The sequence below is a fragment of the Miniopterus schreibersii genome (genome assembly GCF_964146895.1).
Source record: "Miniopterus schreibersii genome assembly, chromosome: 22".
Lineage (NCBI taxonomy): Eukaryota > Metazoa > Chordata > Mammalia > Chiroptera > Miniopteridae > Miniopterus > Miniopterus schreibersii.
Window position 1 is genome coordinate 5,699,232 of NC_138124.1, and position 24,740 is coordinate 5,723,971.

Here is a 24,740-nt window from a genome sequence, read left to right on the forward strand (position 1 = left end):
CACAGCCTCAGCTGCCCTCTCCTCAATCCCCACTGGTTTTCACAGCCTGAAGTTGTGGAGACTTCTCTTCCTGGCCCTGGAACCCTGGGCTGGGGGGCCTGGTGTGGGGCTGGGACCCCTCGCTCCTCTGGGAAACCTCCACCGCCGAGATGCCCCTCCCTGGTTTAACCCACGGCACCAGGTGTGGGCCTGCAGCTGAGTCTCCGCTATCCAGCCCTGATTTGGCTGCATCTCCGCCCCTCCTACCAGTCTCAATGCTTCTTTAATTCCCTAGTTGTAGGGCTTCTATTCAGCCAGATTTCGGGAGGTTCTGAATGATGGTTCTGTATTTTAGTTTTAATTTTGATGTGGTTGTGGGAGGCGGTGGGGACTGCTGTTACTACGCCGCCATCTTGTTTTCTCCTCCATCCTTGGAGTATTTTTGCTGGAGTTGTGTTTAAGTGTCCAAAATACTTTGACAATCCATGTATTATTCCAAAAGCAATATTTGTGGAGAAATCTTAGTTGGTTACCATTGGAGGAAATTATATGTGACCTGAGGTGGGCCAGGTGTCCCCGTCAGAGGCTCTACTGATGACAGTGGTACCTCAGTTTTCAAACAGTTCCGTGGACTAACATTCAGTTTACTAACACTGTAAACCTGGAAGTAAATGCTTCGGTTTTCCAACGCGCCCTCGAAGTTGAACATGCCACGCAGCTTCCACTGAGGGCAAGATCCTGAGGCCCAGCTGTTGGCTGTGGATCCCTCAGTTTTCGAATGTTTCAGAACTTGGTCTTCCGGAACGGATCACATTTTAAAACCGAGGTACCACGGTACCTGTTACTGTCCTTTTTCAAAGATAACATTCCAAGTTTTGAAAAGAAGCATCACACTAAGGCATCAGGATTCCTGGAGTTCAGCCCCAGCTTTTCTACAGACTAGGAATGTAGCCCTGGACAAGGCACTTCACTCTTCTGGGTCCTGGCATCCTTTCCTGCTGAATGACGGGACCAGGTGTTGTGGTTTAGTGATCCCAGAATAACTTCTCTGCTCTAAGCTATGCAGTGCTTTAAACTAGCAGGGCACAATAATTCACACGGTGAACTTGCTTTACAAATTGTACTTTGGTTACACTTGTTGGAAAAGTCAAGCATAGATGAATGGCATTTGGCAGGAGAAAACCTTAGCACATCCGAAACCCTTAATTATACACTGTAGGCAGCTCTGTAGCTCGGTGTGTGTCAAACTACGTGGTGGTATCAAGTGTCAGTTGTAGAGAGATGCAGAGTTTTTGTGACAGCTTGTTCATCTGTAGCGTGATTGGCCTGTGTCACACAGGTAGCATCCACATTTTCAACTGAGTCTGCATTTGAAAACCTCAGTGCTCCCGTGGATATGAATTCATTGACTATGATGACACTCAGTGGGAAGTTTGGGGCCCATAGCTAGTGATACATACAGTTGTTCCCCCATCCCCAATTTTATATATAAGTAAATACTATCAAACTAGGCGTAACTTTTGTTATGTTTTCATTCCTTATTATATCCCAATATGGCTAACATTTCTCAGTGGGGATGCTATAGTTACTATTGGTGCATAACAAATTATCCCAAAACATAGTAGATAATTTAAATGCCTTAAAACATTCTATTTTGTCCAGACTGGCTGGCTTGAACTTGCGGTGCTGGAAACAGGCAGTTGTGCAAAGGAGGGTCTCTGGGCTTCTCTGTGGCTGGGATGGTGTCCTCTCCTCTTTGCTTGTTGGGTGGTGCCCTGACTCTCTGCAGTGACCCCATATATCTGACAGTTGCTGAGCAGCTCCCTGGTGTGCTGACTTGGGCCCTGGCATTTTGGAGAAGCTTTTTCTCTCTCTCACACAGGCACTGGTGAATACATTTGCAGCGTAATTTTTATTTCTTGTGAGCTTGATTAGCATGATTTAGCTAATCATGCTAAGGTTGACTCAACCTTGAGATTGAGAAAACTCAAGGCCATATCCTGACACTTAGTAAATTTGCTGAGCTAAAGCCGCACAGTGAGCCTTTATGGTAAACAGCCTTAGTCTTCCAAATACTATCTAATGTTATCATTGATTCCTCTCTGCTGCCTTAGGGGACATCATGCTTCCCCCTCCATTTAAAATCTGGGAATGTATTTGTTCAGCACATATTTTTTCTTGACACTTATATATGGGGGGTGAACTCAGGGGCTAGAGAGTGCGTGACATGCCCGTTTAGAGAAAAGGATCTCAGTCCTTGTGTAAGTTCCCTGGGGCTTCTGTAGCAAAGTACCACAAACTGGGCAGTTTTTAAAAATAGAAATTTATTCTCTCACAGTTCTGGAGGCCAGAGGTGTAAGATCAAGGTGTCCGCAGGCCAAACTCCCCCTAAAGGCTCTAGGGGAGAACCCTTCCTCACCTCTTCTGGTGGCCCCAGGTGATGCTTTTGGCAGCATCACTCCAATCAATCTCTGCCTCTGTCTTCACGTGGCCTTTTCCTCTTCTGCCTCTTATGAGGACACTGTCATTGGATTTAGGGCCCACCCTAATCCAGGATGACCTCATCTTAAATAATTACAAAGACCTATTTTTTATGTATTTTTCCCCCATCACCATTTATCCCCCCATACCCTCTTCCACTGCCACCCACCCTTGCCTCTGCAGTCACCACAAAGACTTATTTTCAAATGAAGTCACATTCTGAGGTTCTGCATGAATTTGGGTAGATACTGTTGAGCCCATTGCATCTCCTGAAATTTGAAAAGGTACCCAGGCTGCAGAGTCTTGGACTGTGGTAAATAAGGTGAATCAGCTATAGCACAGATTACGAGGCCCTGGTTTATGAGTGCAAGAGCTGAAAGAAGCATAAAGAAGCTTGGTTATAATCAAGGGATACCTTGTCTGGTGGCAGCAGTGATCACAATTATTTCCTCTGGTACGATCCCTGAAGGCATCATTCCAAACCGGGAACAAATCCCCACCCATTGGGTCTCCTGCCTCCTGTAATTGAGATCACCCCACAGTACTGCTCTCTGCAGATGGGGCTGGTTCCCACAGCCTCTGTTCCCTGCTGGTGTCACCACCTGTCCCCTGGCCCAGGGCCCTCACAGCTTAGTAGCTTCCCATGGACACTGGTGATTCTTCCAAAGGCTGCTTTTCTCCGGTTGGGATAGGCTTCTCTGCTATGGACTGCTCCACCCCAAATTACTCTGGTTACCGCCTAAGTCATTGCCGTCTTGGCCATAGGAAGGCAGGCCTCCATGGTTGGGACACAGTGCTCTCCTGCCACGCCACCAACTATGGACAGGCCACTGACCTTATCTTAGTTAGGTTAACCTGTGACACATTCCTGTGTTGATTTCTTTCTGATCCTCCCATCTCAATCAGAGGGTAACGTACTCTGCCAGAGTAACACATTCTGGTTCCCCAAGCCACCCTCTTAGTTTCCATTCACTCATATGAGACCTTGGGGGACACATTTGCAAAGTAATCCCACCCCATAGGCAGAAACTGCCTGTATCACCTCTCACTGCCCCCTGGGCTCATGGACATCCCAGCTGTATTGGAGCAAATCATCTGAAACAGTGAGAAGGGAAGCCAAGTTGCCTTGGCTCCTTGCAGTGGAGTCAGATACACTTGGGTTCTAATTCCAGCTCAGCTACTCACAGGGTTCTTAACTTCCCTGAACCCACGTTCTGTAAATTGTAAAGTATCTGTAAATTGGGCCTAAAATGATATACTTTGAAAGGTTTTACTGTAAAAACTTAGTGAGAACTTCCAGCACCAGGCCAGTTCTCTGTGATTGTAGGCAGAATCCACAGTACGTGGATAACAAGTGGCTGTCTGATGGCACCGTGTAGATTCAGGAAAATGGCCCTTGAACCTTGTGACCATAATAATGCTTCTCCCAACAGGCAGTGGTTTTCTGTAGAGCATTTCCCATTTTCCTGCCCTTTTTTCTTATCTCAAAGGAAGAACTATTCTTCCTTTCCAAAACTAACAATCTTTGTATTCTTGATTCCATCCCTTCCCATCTACGTAAGAACTTATTTACACGTTTAATCTCTTTATCTCTGTTGGCTTTTCCCCTCAACAAACTTGAGTGGCGCCTTTGCTTAGAAACACCCTTCTCTCAGCTCCCCTTGTAACCTCCTTCAGCTTCACACTTCTCGAACACTTCTAAAATTCATCAATTCAACTAATACCTGCATGTCGGGTACCATGCATGTTGGGTACCATGACGGATGACGGGCAGAGACAACACTACCAGTTCTGCTTTTCTGTCTCAAGCAAGATAGTGGCCATATCCTTAGCAGGTTCTGATCTGGCCATTGCCCAACCCTTGTCTCTCACACGGCGCCCGTTGGTCTCTGATCTCGACTCACCAGCTTCATTTCACTGTTGTCAACAGCCCCAAGTTCTCTCCCATTATATGGAGGAAACATGCTTTACCTAGTTACTTCCTCTGTCTCCTTCACATCCCAGGTCAAGCATCATTTCCTCGGGAAAACCTTCATGCCCCCTTCTCTCCCCATTTGGGACAGAATCCTCTTTTACATCCTGGTAGATTCATCAGTCCCTTTGTTTAGAACACTGACTCAGTTTCTAATTCTGCATTTATGGGTGTAATTAGTTGACTGTCTTTCCACTCTGCCCTAAGCTCCGTCGTGGCAGGGGCTGTGACAGTTTTCACTCATTATTCTGTGCATAGTCCCAGTATCGGACCTATCTGGTGGGAGGAAGGGAGGGAGAGAGTGTCTTGCAGGAGCTGGTCAGTTAGAAGAAAACCTTATATGCTCTAATGGTTGGAGCAGAGTATGATAATGGAGTTATACCGAGTGTATTAGGAGGGCACAGAATCCAGCAGTTAGCTCATAAGGGTGTGGGTGCAGGTGTGAAGTCATCAGCAAACACCTCCAAAAAGATGAGTAGGCATTTGCTATGCAAATGAGGGAGAAAATGGGATTCGGGTGGAGGGAAGGGCTGTGAAAGAAAAGGCAAGTAAGGTTGGTGTGGCTGGAATGAAGGGAGGGAGTGGAGAGGGGCTGGAAGTTGGGACACAGGTAATGGAGGGCTCTGCCCACTTCCTGTGGAATTTGAGCATGTCTGGAAAGAGCCATAGATGGGTTTTAAGTAGGAAACAGTATGACAGATTTGCATTTTAAAAAGACTTCTTTTGGTGACTGGAACTCTCACACGTGACTGGTGGAATTATAATACAGCGTAGCCACTCTGAAAAGCTATTGGGGAGTATCTTATAAAGTTAAACATACACCTATCCTGTGAACTGGCAGTTCTACTCTCAGATATTTACCTAAAATTGAAAATGTACATCCAAAACAGACTTACACAGAAATGTTCATGACAGCTTTTTCATAAGAGCCCAAACTGGAAACAATTCAATTTTCCACAAGAAGTGAATGAAAAAATAAACTGTGGTATTTCCATATAATCTGGTGCTCTTCAGCCACGTAAAGGAGCAAAGTACTGATCAATGCAGACGCCTAGATGAAACTCAAAGACATTATGTCAAACTAAAGAATCCAGACACATACTCCACACAGTATGATTCCATTTATATACAGTTTAAGAGCTAGCAAAGCTGATCTCTGGGAATAAAGGTGAGGAGCCTAGTGACTGGGTCCTCACTGAGAGACCCATCCCAAAGAGGAGGAGAGGAAAAATATATGAGATTTTTTTTTTTTTTAAACATATCTTTATTGATTTCAGAGAAAGGAGAGGAGAGGGAGAGAGAGATAGAAACATCAATGATGAGAGAGTCATTGATCGAGCCCACAACCTGGGCATGTGCCCTGACCGGGAATCGAACCCTGATTGCCTGGATCCCAGGCCGACGCGCAACCGCTGAGCCACGCCCGACCAGGCAATTTTTGAGACAGCCCTTGTACTTGAGATTCCTAAAGCTGAAATATAAAATTACCTGGCTTTCTTAGGCATGTGTAATAGAAAGAGCTTGCGGATTACAAGTCAGAAAGCCTGGGGTCCATCCAGCCTGGCTCTTCCACCATCTATATGTGACACAGAAAAGTCACTTTGCCACTCTGAACCTGTTTTTTCCTCTCTCAGAAAGAGAGAAATTCTGCCTGTTGTCCCCCAGGAGATAATCATAGGAATCTGGTCAGCATTAACGTGAGGAAAAGTGCTCCACGGAGGAAAGTACTGAGGAAATCCTCCTTCTTCTTAGGATGATCTTGGTCTGGCATCTGAGTGTAATAAATTCCTATCAATTATTTGTTTTCAGGGTACCATATGTGTACGCCTGGTGGAACTCACACTCGGAAATGCTGATGACAGGCGTCAAGACAGCTGAGCCCCACTAGACACCAAGAAAGTCCATGGCTCTGGCTGCGTCTCTCAACATGAGCAACCCACAGTAAGTAGCCCTGGGATCTGCTCCCTGGGGGTGCTGAGTTGGAACTCAGAGTCAGAACTGTGGGTAAACAGTAGCTCCTTCCCCAGCCCTGTAGTGATGGAGGAGTTCCACGTGGTTTTGTCCTTGAGCCATACATTAAAATGACTTGCTAAAATCTGCTTTTTCTCTGAGTTGCCTCACTGAAGTCATCTCATTTTTTTAATTCAAAAAAGCAGAGGAATTCTGCAGTCCAAAACAGTTGCTTGACCCTCTCAGGTGTGTGGGGTTCACTACATATGTATTGTTAAATTCGGTGTTTTCTCTTGCTAAAAGAAAACAAAAAGCAAACAACAAAAAAATCACCCTGTTGTTATCAGTCTCCCAGGAGACAAGGGTCTTCCAATGCAGGCAACCACTACACATTTTCTTTAGCAGGAGGCCACAGGCAAGGGGGAAGCCTTTCAAAAGCAAACCTCAAGGCAAGATTAGGAAGTGCTTAAGGTGAATTAATAAACAGGAATTGCAAGGAAAGTTAGAAATCATTACCGGGTTTCTGAAAGCAGGCTTCAGGGAGAATGGTTCACAAACCTGAGATGAGACGTGGACCTAATCTTACCAAGCACTAGCGAAGTGGTCAGTTGTTTTGTGGTTGCAGCTTACTGGCAGAAATACCAAGGTGAGAATAGCACTCCTTCTTTTTCACTGCTCTGCCCTGGCCTGTCCAGCTAGGGGCTGGCTGCTGTCACCTGGAGCATGAACCTGCTGTTGCACAGCAGGGCCATGTGACAGGCAACTACAGAACCTCAGTAGAATACAGCAGTAAGTGCTCATTCCTTCATGTCTGGGGTAGCCAGCTAGACAGCTCTACCAGTCCTGGCTGTCAGCTGATCTAGGTGAGAGTGGACTCTGCTCCGTGTGTCCCTAATCCCTCCTGAGCTGGGCTGCTCACCTTCTAATGGGGATATCTCAGGGACAGCAGCATAACAGAAATTCACAAGTGCCTTTTTGTGCCTCTGCTTGTGTCATGGCTGCTAATTAATATCCCATTGACCCAAACGAGTCACATGACTGAACGCAGACCCAAGGATTTGGAAATGTTCTCTTCATTTGATGGGAGGAGCTGCAGAGTCACATGGCAAAGGGAGGGTGAAGAATGGAGCCATTAATACATGTTGTCCACCATCCAGTTCTTATCCAAGATCCAGGTGTACTCTCAATAGTCAGTCTGTGACCTGTGGGACCTTAACTCCCCCCAGAGGAGGCTTCATCTCCTGCTGAGATGCACGTGTGACCTGAAATAGAGCTGGGCCACTGTGACCACTGGCAGGAGGGGACAAAGGGCAGGAAAGTCAGGAAGGCAGAAGTAGCTTATTCCATGCTTCTCAGAGCCGAATATTGTTAACCTCAGTAACTTATCCAGCCACCCAGGAATACCCCATCTGTCAGAAAACTCTATGTATTGAATTCATAATTTATAGTTTCCTTAGTTCAAAAGGAAAGAATAAATTCAACCCAGCACCTACTTTTTTGACAACATCTGGAGGAGCTGGGATACCCCCGTAAACATCCACACTGTTATTTCAATTATTGAGAAACACAGAGGCCTCCCATCCTGTGGCTGTTCTGTCTGAGGACCTTGAGTCATTTTGTAAATGTCACACAGCCATGAGCACTCTTGCCTGTGCTCGACTGGGAGCAAAACAGAGGTTAAAACAGGCCTACAAAAGAGAATTGGGTATCGGAAATTACTTGGTGAATTCGGGTAGTTTAGGCAGCTAACTTGTGGTGCTCAAATAAAATTTCCACTTTTTCCTCAATTATCTGGATAATTCAAGCAAAAGAGAAATAGGTGGGTTTAGGGCTAAACTTCCTGGATAACTGTCATTGAGTATTATTGGTTAGATTTCAGTGGTGGTTGGAAAAGAGGAACTTTAGAATTCAGAGCTCCCCACCCAGGTGTAGGGACTTGTCATTCTGATGCATCGTCCCTCTTTTTCTTGGGGAGGACATAGTGATTTGCTCGTGAGGGATGACTGTCCTGTTGCCTTCCTCCACAACTCAGGCCTGCCACAGGAGGAGGAATTTCTGAAGTTGAGATCATCTCCCAACAAGTAGAGGAGGAAACCAAGAGCATTGCTCCTGGGCAGCTGGTGAACTTTGCCTATCGGGACTTGCCGCTGGCCGCAGTCGACCTCTCCACGGCAGGCTCGCAGCTCCTGTCAAATCTGGATGAAGATTACCAAAGAGAAGGGTAGGTGCAGGGACTGTCTCTGGCATAACTCCCTGGGTTTCCATGATCCCCTCCCAGGAGGGACACAGAGGTTAGATATGCTGAGTAGGGAGAGACCGGATGTTCCCATCAGGCCACCCAGGCCCCTTTGTCTTCGGACACTGTTTCCTCAGAAAAAGGCTTTGGGCTTAGAAATTACCAGCCGTTGCTAGACACAGCCTCTTACATAGCATTGGCTTGCAAGTCAGTGAATCATAAAATTTAAGGACTGATGAGCTCCATAAGGGCTCATCCAACCCCCCTCTGCACAGTGGGAACCTGGAGACCCACAGGGATCAGGGATCCACCCAAGGTCACAGAGCCCATAAGGAATGGACTTGGACTGCACTCCCCTTGGTCAGGAAAGGGGGCCAGGGGGAAGCGCTCTGCATGTGGTAACTTGCCGAGTATGTTTGAGGATTTAGCAGCAGTGATTTGGGAAGTTTGCTGCCCACTTTTCAGTAAGGACACTTAAGAAGTTCTGGTTCAAAGGTGTGGCCCCTATCTCCTCCTCCTTAGCTTGTCAATCAGATTGGACGCCTTTGTTCCCAGTTAATATCTCATTACCTACTCTGTCTTGCAAATGTACTTTCTGAAGGTGAATGGTAGTGTTAGAACTGGATGGGGCAGAGGAGATGCACAGGTTTGAAGACCAGAGGAGGGCAGGCACAGTGCTAGGGTCACACGGCAGGTCAGACTTTCCCCAGCCCACCTTGCTGTTCCAAGACACAGAAATTTAAACATTGACTAGAAACTTTGGAGCCACTTCTGGGCCACTCTTCTTTCTCAGGGACCTGTAAATATTTTGGAACATGCTGGCTGCTTTGAGTATAAAAATGAAGGGTTGCTGGGTTATTTTAAAAGTTAATGAGAAGTGTTGACTAGAGTTAAATGTTCAGAGCTTGGATCCCTTATGCTTGTTTTCCAAGGGGGCTGCCCCTTTCCCGAGAGAAATTGTCCAACAATTGTGAAACCATACACCTTCTGCGAAAATGTGACCCAGTGGCTTTCTCTGAAAATATAATTTTCTCCAAGTGTTGTGCATAGATTCAGCAGGATATTGGGGGAAAAAGGAGAGGCAAGCAGGTGAGAGAGAGAGAGTTAGGGATGCCTGGCAGTGGTGGGCCACCCTGAGCACTGTCAGCACCCAGGTAGGTGTCCACCAGCTTGAAGGCTGGACTGGAGTTCCTGAGACCTCTAAGCCAGGGCTGGCTTCATGTCTGTGTGGCCTGTGCAGTTGCTGGGTTTGATGCTGTGCTGCTGCCACCTGGAAATTTTGAATAATTTTTTGATGAGGTGCCATGCATTTTTTCTGGGCTCTGCATATTATGTAGCTGGTGGGTCCTTCCCAGAGTACCAGGTCATGATGTCGCTGCACTCTGGTGGTCTAAAGCAGTAGTGCAGCCTCATAATGCCTTTGGCCTCCAAGTTTCTCCCATCTAGAAGGCCTTGAAGGATGATGGTTGGGGCAAGATCCACATCTGTAGCCTGTGGGCGTCCTGCACCGTGGAAGCCACACCCTAGCAGAATGGAAGAAGGCAGACAGGCCCAGCCTTACCATTGCATTTGCTTCTGAATTGGGCCTCTGCAGAGTTTCTTCTATCAGGGAGAATACAAATGAGGGGTCCGCAGGGCAGAGAGGCTCTTGACTTGATTTGGGTGTCCAGGTGTGCCCTGGAAAGCTGCTCCTGGTGGGTGGTAGGAAGCAGTGGGTGAAGGGATTTGCCTCGCTGCAGGTGCTCTCTGTGGGGCTCACTTGGCAACCAGAGGGCTTCCTGGAGGAAGGAAGAGCAGGCCCAGGACAGAAGCCAGGGGAAAGGAAAGCAAAACAAAAGCACACTGCGTGGGGGGGGGGGGGGGGGGAGGCTCTCCTCACAAGGCTGCTTGGCTCTTGCTGAATCTCCTGGGGTGTTCCCAAAATTTCCCACCTGGCCCTTTCTGAAGCAGTACAAAACAACACTATGTACAGTTCTTGTAGGGCTCCAAAAGGCTTCAGTGGAAGTCTTGTCAAACAGACCTTTTCGCGCTAAGGGAAGTATTATATATGGGCTTGGATGTTTGCATTGTCCCCTAAGAGAGCCAAGTCTCCATGCATAGTCTTCGATCCAGAACTAGATCTTCCCTGCTGCCTTTTGAGCCTTCAATTTGGGAAAGATCTGGAACACATCTCAGTCGACATAATTCTCTCATTCTGATGCAGTTTGACTTGTTGTGTTCACTGTCCTGGCTTTTTGTTTTCACATAACCAGAGCTCTCTTTGCCTGGTCCTTATTCTTTGGTTTTGGGCATCACCCCAAAACCGAGGCACAGGACTGCTTCTGAGTGACCCCGCCGTCTACCTTTAGAGGAGGGTCACTCGGTTTGCAGGAGCCTAACTCATGGCACAGACTGGAAGTTCTTCCTTCTCTTAGCCTGGTTGGTTTGCAGGGTCTGGGCTAGACGAGAGGTCACCCAAGTGAAGAGTCATAGAAGGCCAGAGTCTGCCTTAGGGAGCCTCACAGCCATGCGAGAGGTGAGGAAGGCAGGGCAAAGCCAGGGCCCGGTGGCAGCTCTGTGGCCCCCTAGAGAGAGAGAGCTCCAGTGGGTCTTAGAGAGTAGGTACAATAGTCTTTGTCAAAATATAAAAGTAAAGTAAGGAGTGAAAGACATCCAGCCTTTTGTATTATTTATATTTTGGGGTTCTGAAAGGTCTAACCAGGGAGGTCAGGAGAAGCCTGGAGGGAAGCTGAGTAGACAGAAGGGCTGTCACTGGGGGATGATGTCGTTGGACATTCCCTTGAACTTCCCAGCCAAAGGAAGAAGACACAGTGGGGCACAGGGGTGGTTATGAGATGTCAGGCTGGAAAAAGACAGGCCCAATATAGCAACATTTTTAAATAAAGACTAAAGTAATTTTAGTGTTGCCAACAAACAAAGGCTGGAGGTGAAGGGGAAGGAGTGGAGGGACCTACCAAGCTCCCCATACTGTCTTGCTCAAGGACCAACTCCTCCAGACAGTCCTCTGTCCCCCACCCCACCCAGCCTCGGCCTGCCTCTGCCATGGCCTTTGTGACACTGGGGTCTCTGGTCTTTTCCCCAGCCTGTCTCCAGTACTGGCCCAGGGGCTCCCTTAGGATGGGGATCAGCTCCTGTGAGGCTAGAACGGAGGAGGTATTGATGAACGAAGGAATGGCTTGAATAAATGAGTAGGTGGGTGGTGAGGCCGTGTTAAGATGAGGATTGGAAGAGAAAGGAAGCCAGTCCATTTGGGGAAAGCTAGGGACTGGCCCCCAGACCTATGTGGAGTCGAGGAAGAACCACAGGGAAGGAGCAGGCTCTGGACCAGAACTCAAAGCCATGGCCGGCCCACCTCTGAGCTAATTCCACACCCCTCCACAAAGTCATCTTAAAAAAAAATCCATTTGCCTCAGAAACTGCCGACTTCAATCAGTACAATCTTAGCATCTTTTTAGAAGAAGAAAAAGCCTTTTGTGGTTCAGGATTAAAAGGCAGGTTTGTCCCTGCCATGACCTTGCAAGTGTAAAGTTCGAAAGTTCATGCCTTATGAAATCTTTGCATCAGTTTCCCCAAAGGAGAAAAAAGTTAAAAATGAGCTTTATTAATCCATTTTCTCAATGCCAAAGAGATTGATCTGTAGTGAACACAGCCCCTTCCTCTGGCATGCTAGCTACCCTGGACTCCAGGCTGACCCTGTGACCTGCATTCTGTATATTTTTAGTAGACTTAGGCTTCCAGGAGCGTTCTTGATAACTCAAAGAGTGAATAAAGGTTTCATTTAGATCACATTTTTTTTCCTTGTAAGCACAGTTTAGTCTCTTTCCCATAGTCCAAGAACTGCAAAGATTTTTCATTGATTAAGAAGACAGTAAATTCACAGATGCGTTATCCCCTCCGGGCCCCACCTCCTCTCACATCCAGGATGTACAACCCGAAGACACCACTAGGTGGCAGTAGAGCCCCTTTGACCACTCCACGGGGTGCTGGGGTGAGGATGCTGCCTGCAGGAGGGAGAGCAATTTGAACCCAAGGTCAGGTCCCCTAAGTGAGTGGAAATGGAGTGAATGTTGACACTTCCTATATGTAGAGCTGAAGTCATGGGGTTTAGGGTCCTCAGTCATCTGTGGAAGCACCTTGGAGCTGGACTTTGCCCAAACAGGATTTGCCAAACTACAGCTGAGAACAGAGAGAGCTGAACAAAGAAGTGGGGTGTGTCTGAAAACTAGCCCCTGGCTCCCACCTGGTGAGGAAGCTGACGTCATCTAGGCAGCCCTGCCCACGCAGTGTGGCATAAGGGAGACTCAGACTGGTGGCCAGTTCCCAATACTAAGGACTCTCAAGATGGGGGGGGGTGTCTCATGGCCACTTGGTCCAGCAGCACCCACCCCTCTCTTGAGTCAGGCTTGAACCCAAGGCACCCCTTTAGAGAAGTGTGGCCAACGCCCTAACCCACCTCCCACCCCCGCTGTAGAGCAGCCAGTCCATGGTTTGTGTCAGTGATTGTGCCCCTCAGAGGGGTTTTGTGACTTGCTAAGGGGGGTGACAGCTTCTACCTCCTGGCCTGAGCACGTCACCAGCTGGCATTTCTGAGGATGCCAGAAACCTGAGATTCTGGGAGAAGCAAATGTCAGGCTCCCATGACCCCAACAGCATAAGGCTTTGCTGCTCCCTCCTCCTTCCCTGCCCCCCAGGCCACAGAGCTGACCTTTAGCTCTAATTGCAGAACTTAGGCTGCTTGTATAGAAACTTCAATTTCTTCAGTTCCCCCAAAGGGCTGGGAGAGTCACCTCTCACCTCCAGCCTGAGAGTTCTGCTGGGCCAAGCGTGTTGCTGTCTGAATTTCTGGTTTGTGTGTGCTGCTGTGGCTTGCCTCCTGGACTTGGGTATGGGAGCAAAGACAATGCTCAATAGGACTTTTGCTGTGGGTACAGTTCTCCCCGGGAGGGTGAAGCCCCACCACCCATTGCAGACACTCGGCTCAGGGTGACCCTATGGGCGCTGGGTTGATGGTTCTTACGGGTGGATATTTGTCTGTCTGGAGAAGTTCTACACATGCGAGCTCATTTCCCTCTCCTGGTTTCTCCCTCCCTTTATTAGTTTTGCTTTTCACGAGTGGGCTAGGACCAGGAGCTCATTGTACAGTCAGAACCCACTTGCAAGGCCGCAGGCTCCATGAGGGGAATGCCTTGCCACCCTCAGGTGCTCAACATCCAACACAGCTCCTGGCATTTCGTGGGCACGTAATAACTGTATGTGGATGGAGGGAATGTTGACATTTCCCATATTTAGATAATTAATCGCTTTTCTGAGGCCCTTGTACCTAACAGTAGATACATATGGTAGTCCTCACAGTAGATACATAAGGTAGCTGCTAAGTAAGCATTGTGTTATGGGGTTTACATACTTTATTTTTAATACTTTAGAACAACAATCCTGCAAAAGTAGATGACACTTACTCCCACTTGGGGATAGGAAACAGACTCAGAGATTGTGCTCAGAGTTCAGTCCCTGGGGCTACAATTTGGAGACATCAGTTGCCACCAAAACCTAAACAGATGGAAAAGTCTGACTGTTCCCCAGGATGTTTGTCAACAGAAAGAAAAGTTGAAGGAACTGTCTCTTCAAACAACTAGGTTAGTTAACCTTTGTAAAGTGCTCAGAACAGTTCCTGGTCCATTGTAAGCACCTTACAAGTGAGCGTTTCTGAAATCAGTAGAAGTAAAGCCCAGCTCAGTACCAGAGGCTGGATTTGAGTCAGCATCATGGCTCTCTCTCACAATATTTTAATCATCCGGAATAAATACAACAAAGAAAAGTAAAGTGGGGATGCGAGATATTCTGCTCACAGTTGAAACCACCACTAAGTCTGTGATGTCCAGGCCATGTCAGCATCACAGCAGTGGAGAATCTTGGGGACGGGAGGGTCTCAGATTCATATCCCAGGGTTTGAACCTGGGTCCAGGTGTGCTCAGATGACCTCTCAGTGAGGTTCAGGGTTTTCGGAGCCATAACTCCTTGGAACGTTATACACAGTGTTGTGGTTTTGTGCATTTTTGGGGAGGATACATGACTATAGTTTTCATCCCTTGTGGGAAAGCTTTGCAACCCAGAAGGGTTCTGAGCCTCTCGCCCAGCAGTGCCACCCATGGTCAGCTCCAGGCAGTGGGGAGCTGGTGCTCTAGACTTCATTCCACACCTGTGGCCAGACAGCTCTGACTCAGTATGGCCCCTCCCTCCGTTCCTTTCTTTGGGGTCTTGACAGGTGAACATATCAGTGCAGGGCTGACAGAGCCATCTGGCCTGGCTGCCTACAGGGCAGTAAGCTTTGCTGTGGCCCCCTGGGGACTTGTGATTGCACTGCCTGTGAGCACTTTTGAGATCGACTTGAGGTTCTCCACAGTCCCCTAGCTACTGCTCTCTCTCCACATCGCTCATCCTCCTGCCTCACTGGCCTGGCAGCCATAGCAGCCATGTCCGGCAGCACTGCGCAGTGTGGGGAGTCCAGGCCCCACCGGAGCAAACGCAACCCCTGCCATCCAGGCACCACGTCTGCTCCACCTCAGAAAGGGCTAGTTGGGCACCATGCTTAGGGATGCTGCCTGACAGAGCCATGGCCTGGAGCCGCCCTGGGTTTTTGGAGCCACTCCTGTGGCCTTACCTCACATGAAGGATCTGTTGGAAATTTGCCAAAGTTCATTTTAATATTCTAGGAGTTACTCTTTCAAGCTTTTATCAAGACTCCTAATAATATAAAGCCGAAGCAGTCAAGGCCCCTAACCTCCCCTCCCGACCAGGATTTCTCTGCGGCCTCAGGAGTAACTGGTGGAACCTCACAGTGGAACATTCCCTACCTGCCAGGAGATGCCATCTGCTCCTTGTTATTTCGGCCTTGGCGGCCCAAGTGGCCTCCTGGAGCTGCCCCTCCTGTTGCACCAAGATATTAAATTAGGACACGCCTGCCCTCTGGTGGCCATTCTGTGGCTAGCACCACCTGAGAACCAGGCCCCAGGGCTTGGATGGGCTGGATGCTGAAGAGATGGAAGGAAAATACCTTCAAAAATTGAAGAGTCAGCCTGGCCAGGTGACTCAGTTGGCTGGAGCATTGTCCTGTACACCAAAAGGTGTGGATTTGATCCCTGGTTGGGGTGTATGGGAGGCAACAGATAGATGTTTCTCTCTCACATCTATGTTTCTTTTTTTCCCTTCCCCTCTCTCTAAAAATCAATTAGAAAAACAACATTAATCATGCATGAGGATTTATTTTAAAAATTGAAGAGCCAATGCTGATTTCCCTGTTGCCCCACTAAGCTCTTTCTGTTATTATTTAACCACTCAGGGATATTTTGAAACTAGACACATTCCGTTTTTCTGCTAAAACAGTGTCCTAGCCCTGATTGGTGTGGCTCAGTAGTTAGAGCATCGGTCCAAGCACCAAAGGGTCTCAGGTTTGATCCCTGGTCAAGGGCACATAACTGGGTTGCAAGTTCGATCTCCAGCCCCAGTCTGGGCACATGCAGGAGGCAACCAATTGATGTGTCTCACATCAATGTTTTCCACTGTCTCTAAAAAATCAATGGAAAAAATATCCTGGGGTGAGAATTAACAAAAAAACAACAGAAAACACTATAACACTGTCGTCTCCTAGGAATATCTGTCTTCCGAATCTCAGAGGACATTTTATTATCAGTTTGGAATTTTCAAACACCAGGCCAGCCAAAAATTTGGCTCCTTTCACTCAGCTCTGTGCTAGAGCCTTGGGGTCCATGATCCTGCAGCCTAGGGTAGTGCCTCAGAAAACCCTCAGCACCCCAAACTCATACATTGGCTGCTCAACGTGATACCAGCCTGGAAAATGACCTTCACAGCTGCCCTTTTAATAACTGTAAAGATGCTTGGCTCAAACTTCAGGTGGCAGTGAATTGGCATTAGTTTAAGGAGCCACTGACCATTGGACTGGGTTTTAGAGCCTGTGGGGGTGGAGCTGGGTCTCCTTTGAGACCTGCAGTGCTTGTGGCCCTCTGGAGGAGTTAACTGAAAGCAGGAGGGAAGTGTTGAGCTGGGGCAGCTGGGTGAGAGAGGTGTGAAAGATTAAAATAGGGCCTAGGTAGGAGGGCAGGAATTTCACCTCGTGGGAAAAGAGGGAGGGGGAATATGTGAGACACACAGATGGATCAGGAGAGCAGGTCAGCTGAGTAGTGATAGCCAAAATTTTAAAATTCAAGGGTCTTTCATGTACAAAAGCAGTACAGCTGGTAGTACCTGTGGGCAGGCACCTAGGCTTCTCTGGGCCTCTGTCCAGGGGGGCATGGCTGTCCCTCTGAGCTGGAGCTGGAGGCTTCATGCCTAGTCCTTCTTGCCCCTCATGGACAGACACACCTGGCCCCACTGACTGGTGGCCTCTCATGGCCTTCTGTCATGGACACTGCCTCTCACCCCAGGGTGTCCAGGGTTGGTGGAATCCTTCCTGCAACCAGGGTCCTAAGGCTTGGGATTGAACCCTACTCTTTGCATTCCCCCAGAGCTGAGGACAGCACCTTTTATTCCCAGAGATTTTAGAAAACATCCAGAAAGATGTGGGCTAAGCCCATTTCCTGCCAGATTTCTTGAAGAGCCATGAGCTTTGTCCCACAACTGGGGCCTCCTTTAGGCTTTGCTGGATGGTCTGTGAGGAAGACACCTCCTCCAGGAGCCCCTCATAGCAGAGCCCCCTTCCTAATGACACCTTTGGGATCTCGGGGGGGTGGGCACTGAGCTTCATCAGACTACTCCCTTTGGACAAGAAGTACAGGTGGTGGCCCAGTGTTTGGGCCATCAAATATTTTATCAACCTCATCAGTTCACGTCGGCTACAAGACGCATTAGAGATCAGATACATTCTCTCATTTAATTTTCAAATAACACTGGGGTTTTATGAAAGGGGAGGTTGAAGACCAGAGTGCTTAGGCCTGGGAGCTGAAGGCAGAGACGTGAGGCCTCCCTGACTCCTAACCCCTCCTTAGCTAGTGAGTCTGACCTCAGCATCCAGGCTGCCTCACAGGCACCCCGTTTCCCCCAGCATCTTGTGTTTCTAATGGGAGCGGATCAAATGCCTGAAGAGACCCCTCTTTGTAATTCTACTCCGTGGCCTTTTTAATAAGATTATGTTTCTTCGGGAAGCATAGGGTGGGAAGGGTAACGGGGCGGGGGGGTGGTTTGAGAGCAGGGCCTTTGGGATCTCCCCCCTTCAGCACCTCCTCTCCGCTCTCATCCCAACAGGTCCACCTGGCTGAAGCCGTGCTGTGGGAAGAGAGCAGCCGTATGGCAGGTATTTTTGCTCAGTGCCAGTCTCAACAGTTTCCTGGTAGCCTGTGTAATATTGGTGGTGATTCTCCTGACTCTGGAACTTCTAATAGATATAAAGCTTCTCCAGTGTGAGTAGCAAGAGGGATACATATGCAAATACGTATGATGTCAATAATTAATGTGCATCCATCAGGGGTCCCCAACCAGCAATGTGATCTGCCCTGGCCTGATCCCCGGCCCCATGGCCCATGGGATCTCCACCAGGGAGGATACCTGGCAGCTTCTCTCTGTCACCCCAACAGCAGTTTGCCTTCCTGACCCAATGTGGGCGCTCCTGTGCCCTCCCGGCATCCCACCACCCGGAACTGATTAGATCAGAAATGTTGGGGACCCCTGTATGCACTTTTTTTATTGTTCGCATTTGGAATTTTCCAGGTTGGAATTTTCTGTAGCTTAAAGAGAGCCCCACGTGTGGAGGCATATCCCCTTGTAACTAACAACAGCAGCCACAGTGACAATGCGATTCTCTGTATTTTTGTCCAGCGTAAGTGGGGCAGTTTGGAAAGTAATGGACCCTGGCAGCAGCCCTGTGAGATGGACAAGGCTGTCATCCTATTTTATAGACAGGGGATTTAAGATCTGGAGAAGTTAGAACTTCCTCAGGTGAGAAGTCCTGGAGCTGGGACTTCAAGCCACCAGGCCAATTATTGGCAGGGCCAGCTGTCCTCCCACCATAGTCCTTGCTGTGTTTGTTCTGGTTCAGGGTTCATGGAGGCCAATGGGTTGTCTGCTGCCTCTTGTGTCCTTCTAGACATAGTGGCTGCAGGGCTGTCAGGGTAGAGGGCCCACTTGCTCCCCCTAGCCCTGCAGCCCCCTGTTTGGTGGCCTGGTGGAGGGGCGTTGAGACCCTTGGGTTTGCATGAGTGAGTGGTTCTGTACAGCTCCTGGTTACCATATTTCCCCAATTCAGAAGGTGGATCACTCAAGTGCAAATAAAAGAGATGAGATTATTGCCTCCCCCCCACCAGAGGTTCCTTTCCTGCTGTTGGCTACAACCAGGACTGTAGATCTCGCCACCCCAAAGCCATCTGTGGTCTTGAACTTGTTTGACTAGAGCCTCTGATTCAGGGTTCCTTCCCAGTCCCACCAGCTGCCCTGACTCTAAGAGAGGGTGACAGGAGTGTAGGGTAGCTTTTGTCCTAACAGCCTTGCTGGGTCCCAAAGAATCTTTGGTCTTAGGTGACCAGCACTGGTATTGCACTCAGCCTGCCTTCAATTAGACCATGCTGTGTACTTTCCCTCCCACACACCCATCCGTCTGCTTTTTATGAGGTCTGCCCAGAACGGAGTCTTTCTTTCCCTGTGGTGGGCTGCACCGGGCGCTCAGTGCTTTGGGAGTGACAGGCACCGAGTAGGACTGAGAGCCTGGCCTACACTGGAATGTTGCTTAAAATTAAATATCCAGGAGATTGATTTTTGTGGGAGATCCAATAGCAGCTCATAAAAGGCATCTTAAATTCCATAAAACTCACAATCAGAGATTTATTGCTCTTCTAAAGCAACCGTAAAAAAAGGCACAGGAATTCATTTGAGAAATAATGGGGAGAGAGTTTATGTTTTCAGAATCATCTGGAGGTCCTTTCAGTCACAGGCCTCAGCCTCTTGGTTCCCACTAGTCTTTACGTGGCCCAGACCGGAAGAATCATGGCATCTCCTGGCTCGTTTTTTAAGGGTCATATTGGCCCAAGGCCAGGGAACCCGAAGTCCCCCACTCTGCAGCCTTATTCCCACCCCAGTTCCACGCTCCAAACCTGGATTCTGCCACCTCCAGGATCCCCCAATCTCAGAGCTCTGGGGGAGGTTGTCGGATCCAGCCTGGCCCTGTGATGGCTCTGGACATTGTCCTTCAGCCCCCAGGGGACTCTGAGCTGTGTGCTGGCCACGCCCAGCTGTCGCCCAGAAGGGAAGCAGCATGTGTTCCCAGCAGCATTCCTGTGCACTTTTTGGCCCCACTGCCCCAGAATGTCCCGCCAATATCTTTTTTATGCCTGTCCTCCGGGGAGCATCTCCTGCCACCCACAGTCTCCATCAGAGCCCATCTGGCCCTTGCCCTGGGCCCTTGCATCCTGCTTTGGGCCTTCCACCTGATAAATTGTTCCCTGCACGGGTCGGAGGCTGACCTGGCTCTTGTATTTAAATTGCCTTCTGGAGCTAGTGCCCGGTGGGAGTGGGTGGGAGCTGTCGGTGACTGACTGCTTCTGCTGCTGATACCCTGGCTTGTAGAATGCCAGGGGGGCAACTGAGAAGCGTAGCATACCCAGCCACTTGCTCTGTGTCTTTTGGGAGGCTGGCATCCCCTGACCCCTGGTTCCCTTTTCCAGTCCTCATTCCAGCCTCTTCTCTGAAACATCCTGGCTGACACTACCATCTCCACCACTCAGTGCAGAATGAAAAGTTAAAATGAGCTTGCCTCAGTCCCCCACTCACATGCCTGGCACTCTGGGACTGAATTGTGGTGGAGATTTCTGACAGCTCATCTAAACCTGACAAGCTGCCCACAGGTCCGAAAGCCCAATGTTTCCCTAAGCCCCTCAGGAGATCTCCTTTCCAGGAGGACAGAGTCCATCGAGACTGCAGGGCAGGCTAGAACTCCAAGAGGTGGCCTTTAGGGGAGACAGAGGAAAGGATGGCCTCACAGCCCACCCACCTCCCCCACCTCTGTCTCAGCTACCACTTGCTGGTCTTTGGCCTGATTTCATCCAGATCTAAGCATTCGTGCAAGCAGCTGGGTCCCAGAGGTTGTTCCCAGGCTGGGAAGCCCTTCACCTGATGCATCTAAGTCCTTCCTGCTAAAACTGGCCCCTGTTAATTGTGTTTGTTGCAGTTTCTAGTGCATTCCACTTTGCTGGTGTCATTCACTGGATCAGTCTGGTCATTCTCTCCGTGTTCTTCTCAGAGGTGGGTAAAGGCTGGGCCCTGTGACCACTTCTTTAGGACAGCTCCTGTCCTGGGGAGATTGGGCTTTATCCTGTAAACATTTACAAGTGTAAGGCCCTCTGTGTGCCCTTGAGGCTGCAATGAGGGAGACGCAGTTCAGGGAATGACTTCTGTGTTTGAGAAATTCACAGGGAGCAGGTAGCCCCTGAGCTGAATCCCAGCAGATGAGCAGGTGTGGTCCAGGTGTGGGTGGGCCATGTCACAATGAAGGTAGGACTGAGCAGGACATCGTTGAGGGAGAGCAAGTAGTTTGTGTGGCCTGTGAGGAGCAGGCAAAGAGCCCAGTGGCACTGACATGTGTGAGAGCTATGATCCCAGCACATCCCTCTGCCTTCACATGGCGTAAGTGACACTTCTGGGCGATTCCCAGCCTGTCATCATGACACCCTGGCCTGCATTTCAGGGGGCTGCTGCTGGCAGGGTCTCCCAGGAAAGCCGAGAAGACTGGACTTCATGCTGTGGGCAGTGGTGGGTCACTGAAGGCCTGGGGTGTTTTATGTGGAAATCTAGTTCTTCCTAACAGAATGGACGAGTGGCCCAAGTCAGCTTGCCACTGTCACTCTGCACCCATTGCCCCACCTGCACTGCCACAGTTGACTCTAGCCCACATGGCCCTTCCCTCCCACAAACATGTGGGCCATGGCCAGATGTTCCCTTGATGCAAACCTTGGAAAATATGCCATGTGTCTGTGACTGCCAACAAAAATGTTTAATCAGTTGCTGAGGTTCTTCCCGAGGTCCCTCTGCTTTGGTTTTATTGGCTTTGCAGAATTTATTACCCGGCGTTAATTCAGCATTCTCCTCCTTTCTCTGCTGGAGACAAGCCACTTGAAATAGACAAGCCCTGCGCAGAGTCATGTCAGCTTCAAACTCCACCCGCTTCCACATACAACCAGTGGGGCAAGGGCTGGGGTTTCCAGGGGCTAAGCAGGGAGAGCTGAGGGGCTGGGAGGATGGTGGTGCCCCTGACCTTGGAACTGGTAGAAGATAGGGTGGGGTGCAGCAGTAACAAGAATAACGGGGGGGTAACAGAGTATCGGAGGAGCCCTGCCCCCTGTACACCATGTCCTGCATGAGCAGAGGGACTGGTGTACAGAGATCCACGTCTCATGAATGCCTAGGACCTGGAACTATAGCAGTCTCATGGAGGTCCCTTCACTGTGCTCCCCAGAGGGTCTGAGAATGCACGATGGTATTAGTGCTGCTCACAGTGACCGGGGCTCCGCTAGTGAGAAGGGCCAGGGATCGGTGTTGTGGGAGGGTGGTGATGTTCCTGGGCCTTGTAGGGACACTGAGGAAAGAGGCACTGAGCCTGAGGACTGTGGAAAAGCTTCATGAAGGTGAGATTGGAGCCGAGGCCAGAGAGACAGAAAGGCCTTTACCAGGTAGAGAAAGGGAAGAGGCCTGGCTGGTCAGCACACAGGCTGAGCTGCTGTGACCAGAAGCCAACACAAAAGCAGGCGGGGCTCCTCTGCCTCTCCTGAAAAGACCGGTTGGGTGCTCAGATGATGCTAACAAGGTGGCTTGGGGCTGGTGGGGACCCAGCACGCTCCCATCTTGCTGCCCAGTCCCCTTATGGGAGACATGTTAGCACCAAAGCTACGTACTCACAGCCTAGTGTTTGGGGAGAGGAAAAGAGGAGGAAGAGTCTGACCCCTGAGGGGCACAGCCCAGAACTTGTACACAGAACATGGTTGCATGGCCACTGCTGGGCATGGGGAAGGCTGGGAAGTGTGGTCTCCAGCCGAAACCTCAGTTACTGCATAAGGAGAGATGGGGGAGGGAGTCACAGGCAGGCTGACCCCACAAGAGGTCGGGGCAAAAGGAGAAAGAATTTGCAAGTTTGCCGATTTGCAGGTGGCATGACAGGTGCAGGAGCTGACCCTGGAGAGGGAGGCTGGGTGTGAGCATCATTCCTGGGGCTTTGGAATTTATTCTGTGGGCCTGGGAGCATTGAGGACATGGAGCAAAGGGCTGGCACACTCATGGGCACTCAGAGTCTGAGAGGGCACCAAGGGTGGTGGAGCCAGTTTCCCATGTTGGGCTAGAACCTGAGCTCTGAAACCTCCTCCTTGGGGACAGGGCAGTAACCCCAACTTCCTGTGTCACTTCCTCTCCTCAGACTGTTCTCCGGATTGTGGTGCTTGGAATCTGGGATTACATCGAGAACAAAATAGAGGTAAAAACCAACGTCCACCCCCCAAGTCAGCCCCCTGGGTGCTGGGAGATGTCACCATCCCCACCATCCTAGTCTGGGAGCCAGTGAGAAAATTTGGCTCCTTCCCACAGTGGATGTAGGGTTCCCCGGCACGGGGCAGGTGGGGAGGGAACACTGAGAAAGTTCCCAGTAAAGGGGCATCTAAACAGCCCTCATAATGTTCTGCAAAATTTAACTTATTCTTGAATTGTTTTGGAAAGCTTTCGAAATGTGTTTTAAACCAAGAAGTGCCATCTACAATGGCTCTGTGGTGGGAGAGCTGAGCTGAAATGGGTTTCTGAGCCTGGTCTGCCTCTGAGCAGTGAATGGGGGGAAGCAGGGAGGCCTGGCTGTCGCACAGCACTGGCCAAGGCGGGCCGTGTCTGCTGCCCACTCCTGCCTTGCTTCCCACCCATTTTTAGCCTCTTTAGCTGCACAGACAGAGGCCTGACCATGGAGGTCTCAGGAAGGCCAGGTTGAAACAGCAGGTGGCAGGTCAGGGCCCAGGTCTGAGTCACACAGGCTAGGCCCCTTCTGTTCTGGTCCTGCCTCCCTGTGGATAGAGATGAGAGGCAGGCTCTGGGCTCCTGCTACCCAGGTCGAAGTGAGGGGCCATTGAGGCTATAGGCCCATCCCGAGAAGGGACAAAGATTCTTGAGACAGTCTCTGGGAAAAGATGCTTGCTTGGGGCAGCCGCAGGTTGTGGGAGTGGAGGCTGGAGATGGGTGGAGGTCACTCGGAGGAAGCATGCTTAGTAGCACCTCTGGTGGGGGAGGTCCCGAAACACTGAGCGGAGTCAGGGGAAACAGCCAGGAGTGGGGGGCCTTTTATAGATGGAGAGAAGGAGGAGTTGACCAGATACAGGTGCTTTGCCTGGTGTGCACTCTGGTTGGAATGGCCAGGGCACTGAAATCCGCTCCTCCCCCAGGTGTTTGATGGGGCTGTGATCATCCTGTCCTTGGCCCCAATGGTGGCGTCTACTGTGGCCAACGGGCCCCGGAGCCCCTGGGACGCCATCAGCCTCATCATCTTGCTCCGAATCTGGCGGGTGAAGAGGGTCCTTGATGGTGAGTGGCCTGGAAGGGCTCAGTGGGGCTGGCAGGGTGACAGATGGCATCTCCAGAAACTAGAGCTCTCAGTTGAGAGCAGAGAGACCGTGTGATGAGGGTGGGGGGTTGCCCAGCCAGCATCAGGGGTGGTAGGTGGAGACTCAGGTGGGAGAGGACAAGCCTGTCACTGCTCATGCGGTGTTGAGTTCAGGAACCGCTCACAGGCTGCCCCAACAGCACATGCAGACACTTGAGTTCAGAGGTCACGCAGTCATCAACATGACTGTTTCTTTCACCTGTCAGCTGATAGTCAGGCCTGCCATCCAAAAGACTAGCTCCTCACAACCCAAGTGCCACCTGAGGGCTCCCACTGCTTTGTTCAGGTCACTGGTTGAAGTTTTGCTCCTGCAGGGTCCGTTTCACCTCTCTGTCCACCAAGGACAAGCTGGGTTCCCCCAAGCCTTTTGACTTGCAAATAGCCATTTTATATGGGAGCTATTGGCCTGGGTGGGGTTTTGGATCTGGCTTCCATCAGCTCTGGAGACACACACTCCTATCTCTGGGTCCTCACTCCCAGACCTATTCTGCCTTCCCATG

General features: G+C 49.9%; 1 protein-coding gene across 2 annotated transcripts in view; it reads left to right on the forward strand.

The window, feature by feature from the left end:
* The window catches only part of TMEM266 (transmembrane protein 266), a 50,501-nt gene that overhangs the window by 8,865 nt on the left and 16,896 nt on the right, over positions 1-24,740 (forward strand). Inside the window, exons 2-7 of one of the 2 annotated variants that reach the window (XM_081124463.1) lie at positions 6,242-6,373; positions 8,415-8,603; positions 17,874-17,922; positions 20,785-20,858; positions 23,020-23,076; positions 24,023-24,161. In XM_081124463.1, coding sequence (XP_080980589.1) covers positions 17,916-17,922; positions 20,785-20,858; positions 23,020-23,076; positions 24,023-24,161 — 277 coding nt within the window. In that variant the 5' untranslated portion in view covers positions 6,242-6,373; positions 8,415-8,603; positions 17,874-17,915. Of the gene's footprint in view, positions 1-6,241; positions 6,374-8,414; positions 8,604-17,873; positions 18,029-20,784; positions 20,859-23,019; positions 23,077-24,022; positions 24,162-24,740 lie in introns of both variants that reach the window. The other variant, XM_081124462.1, reaches the window with a different exon arrangement.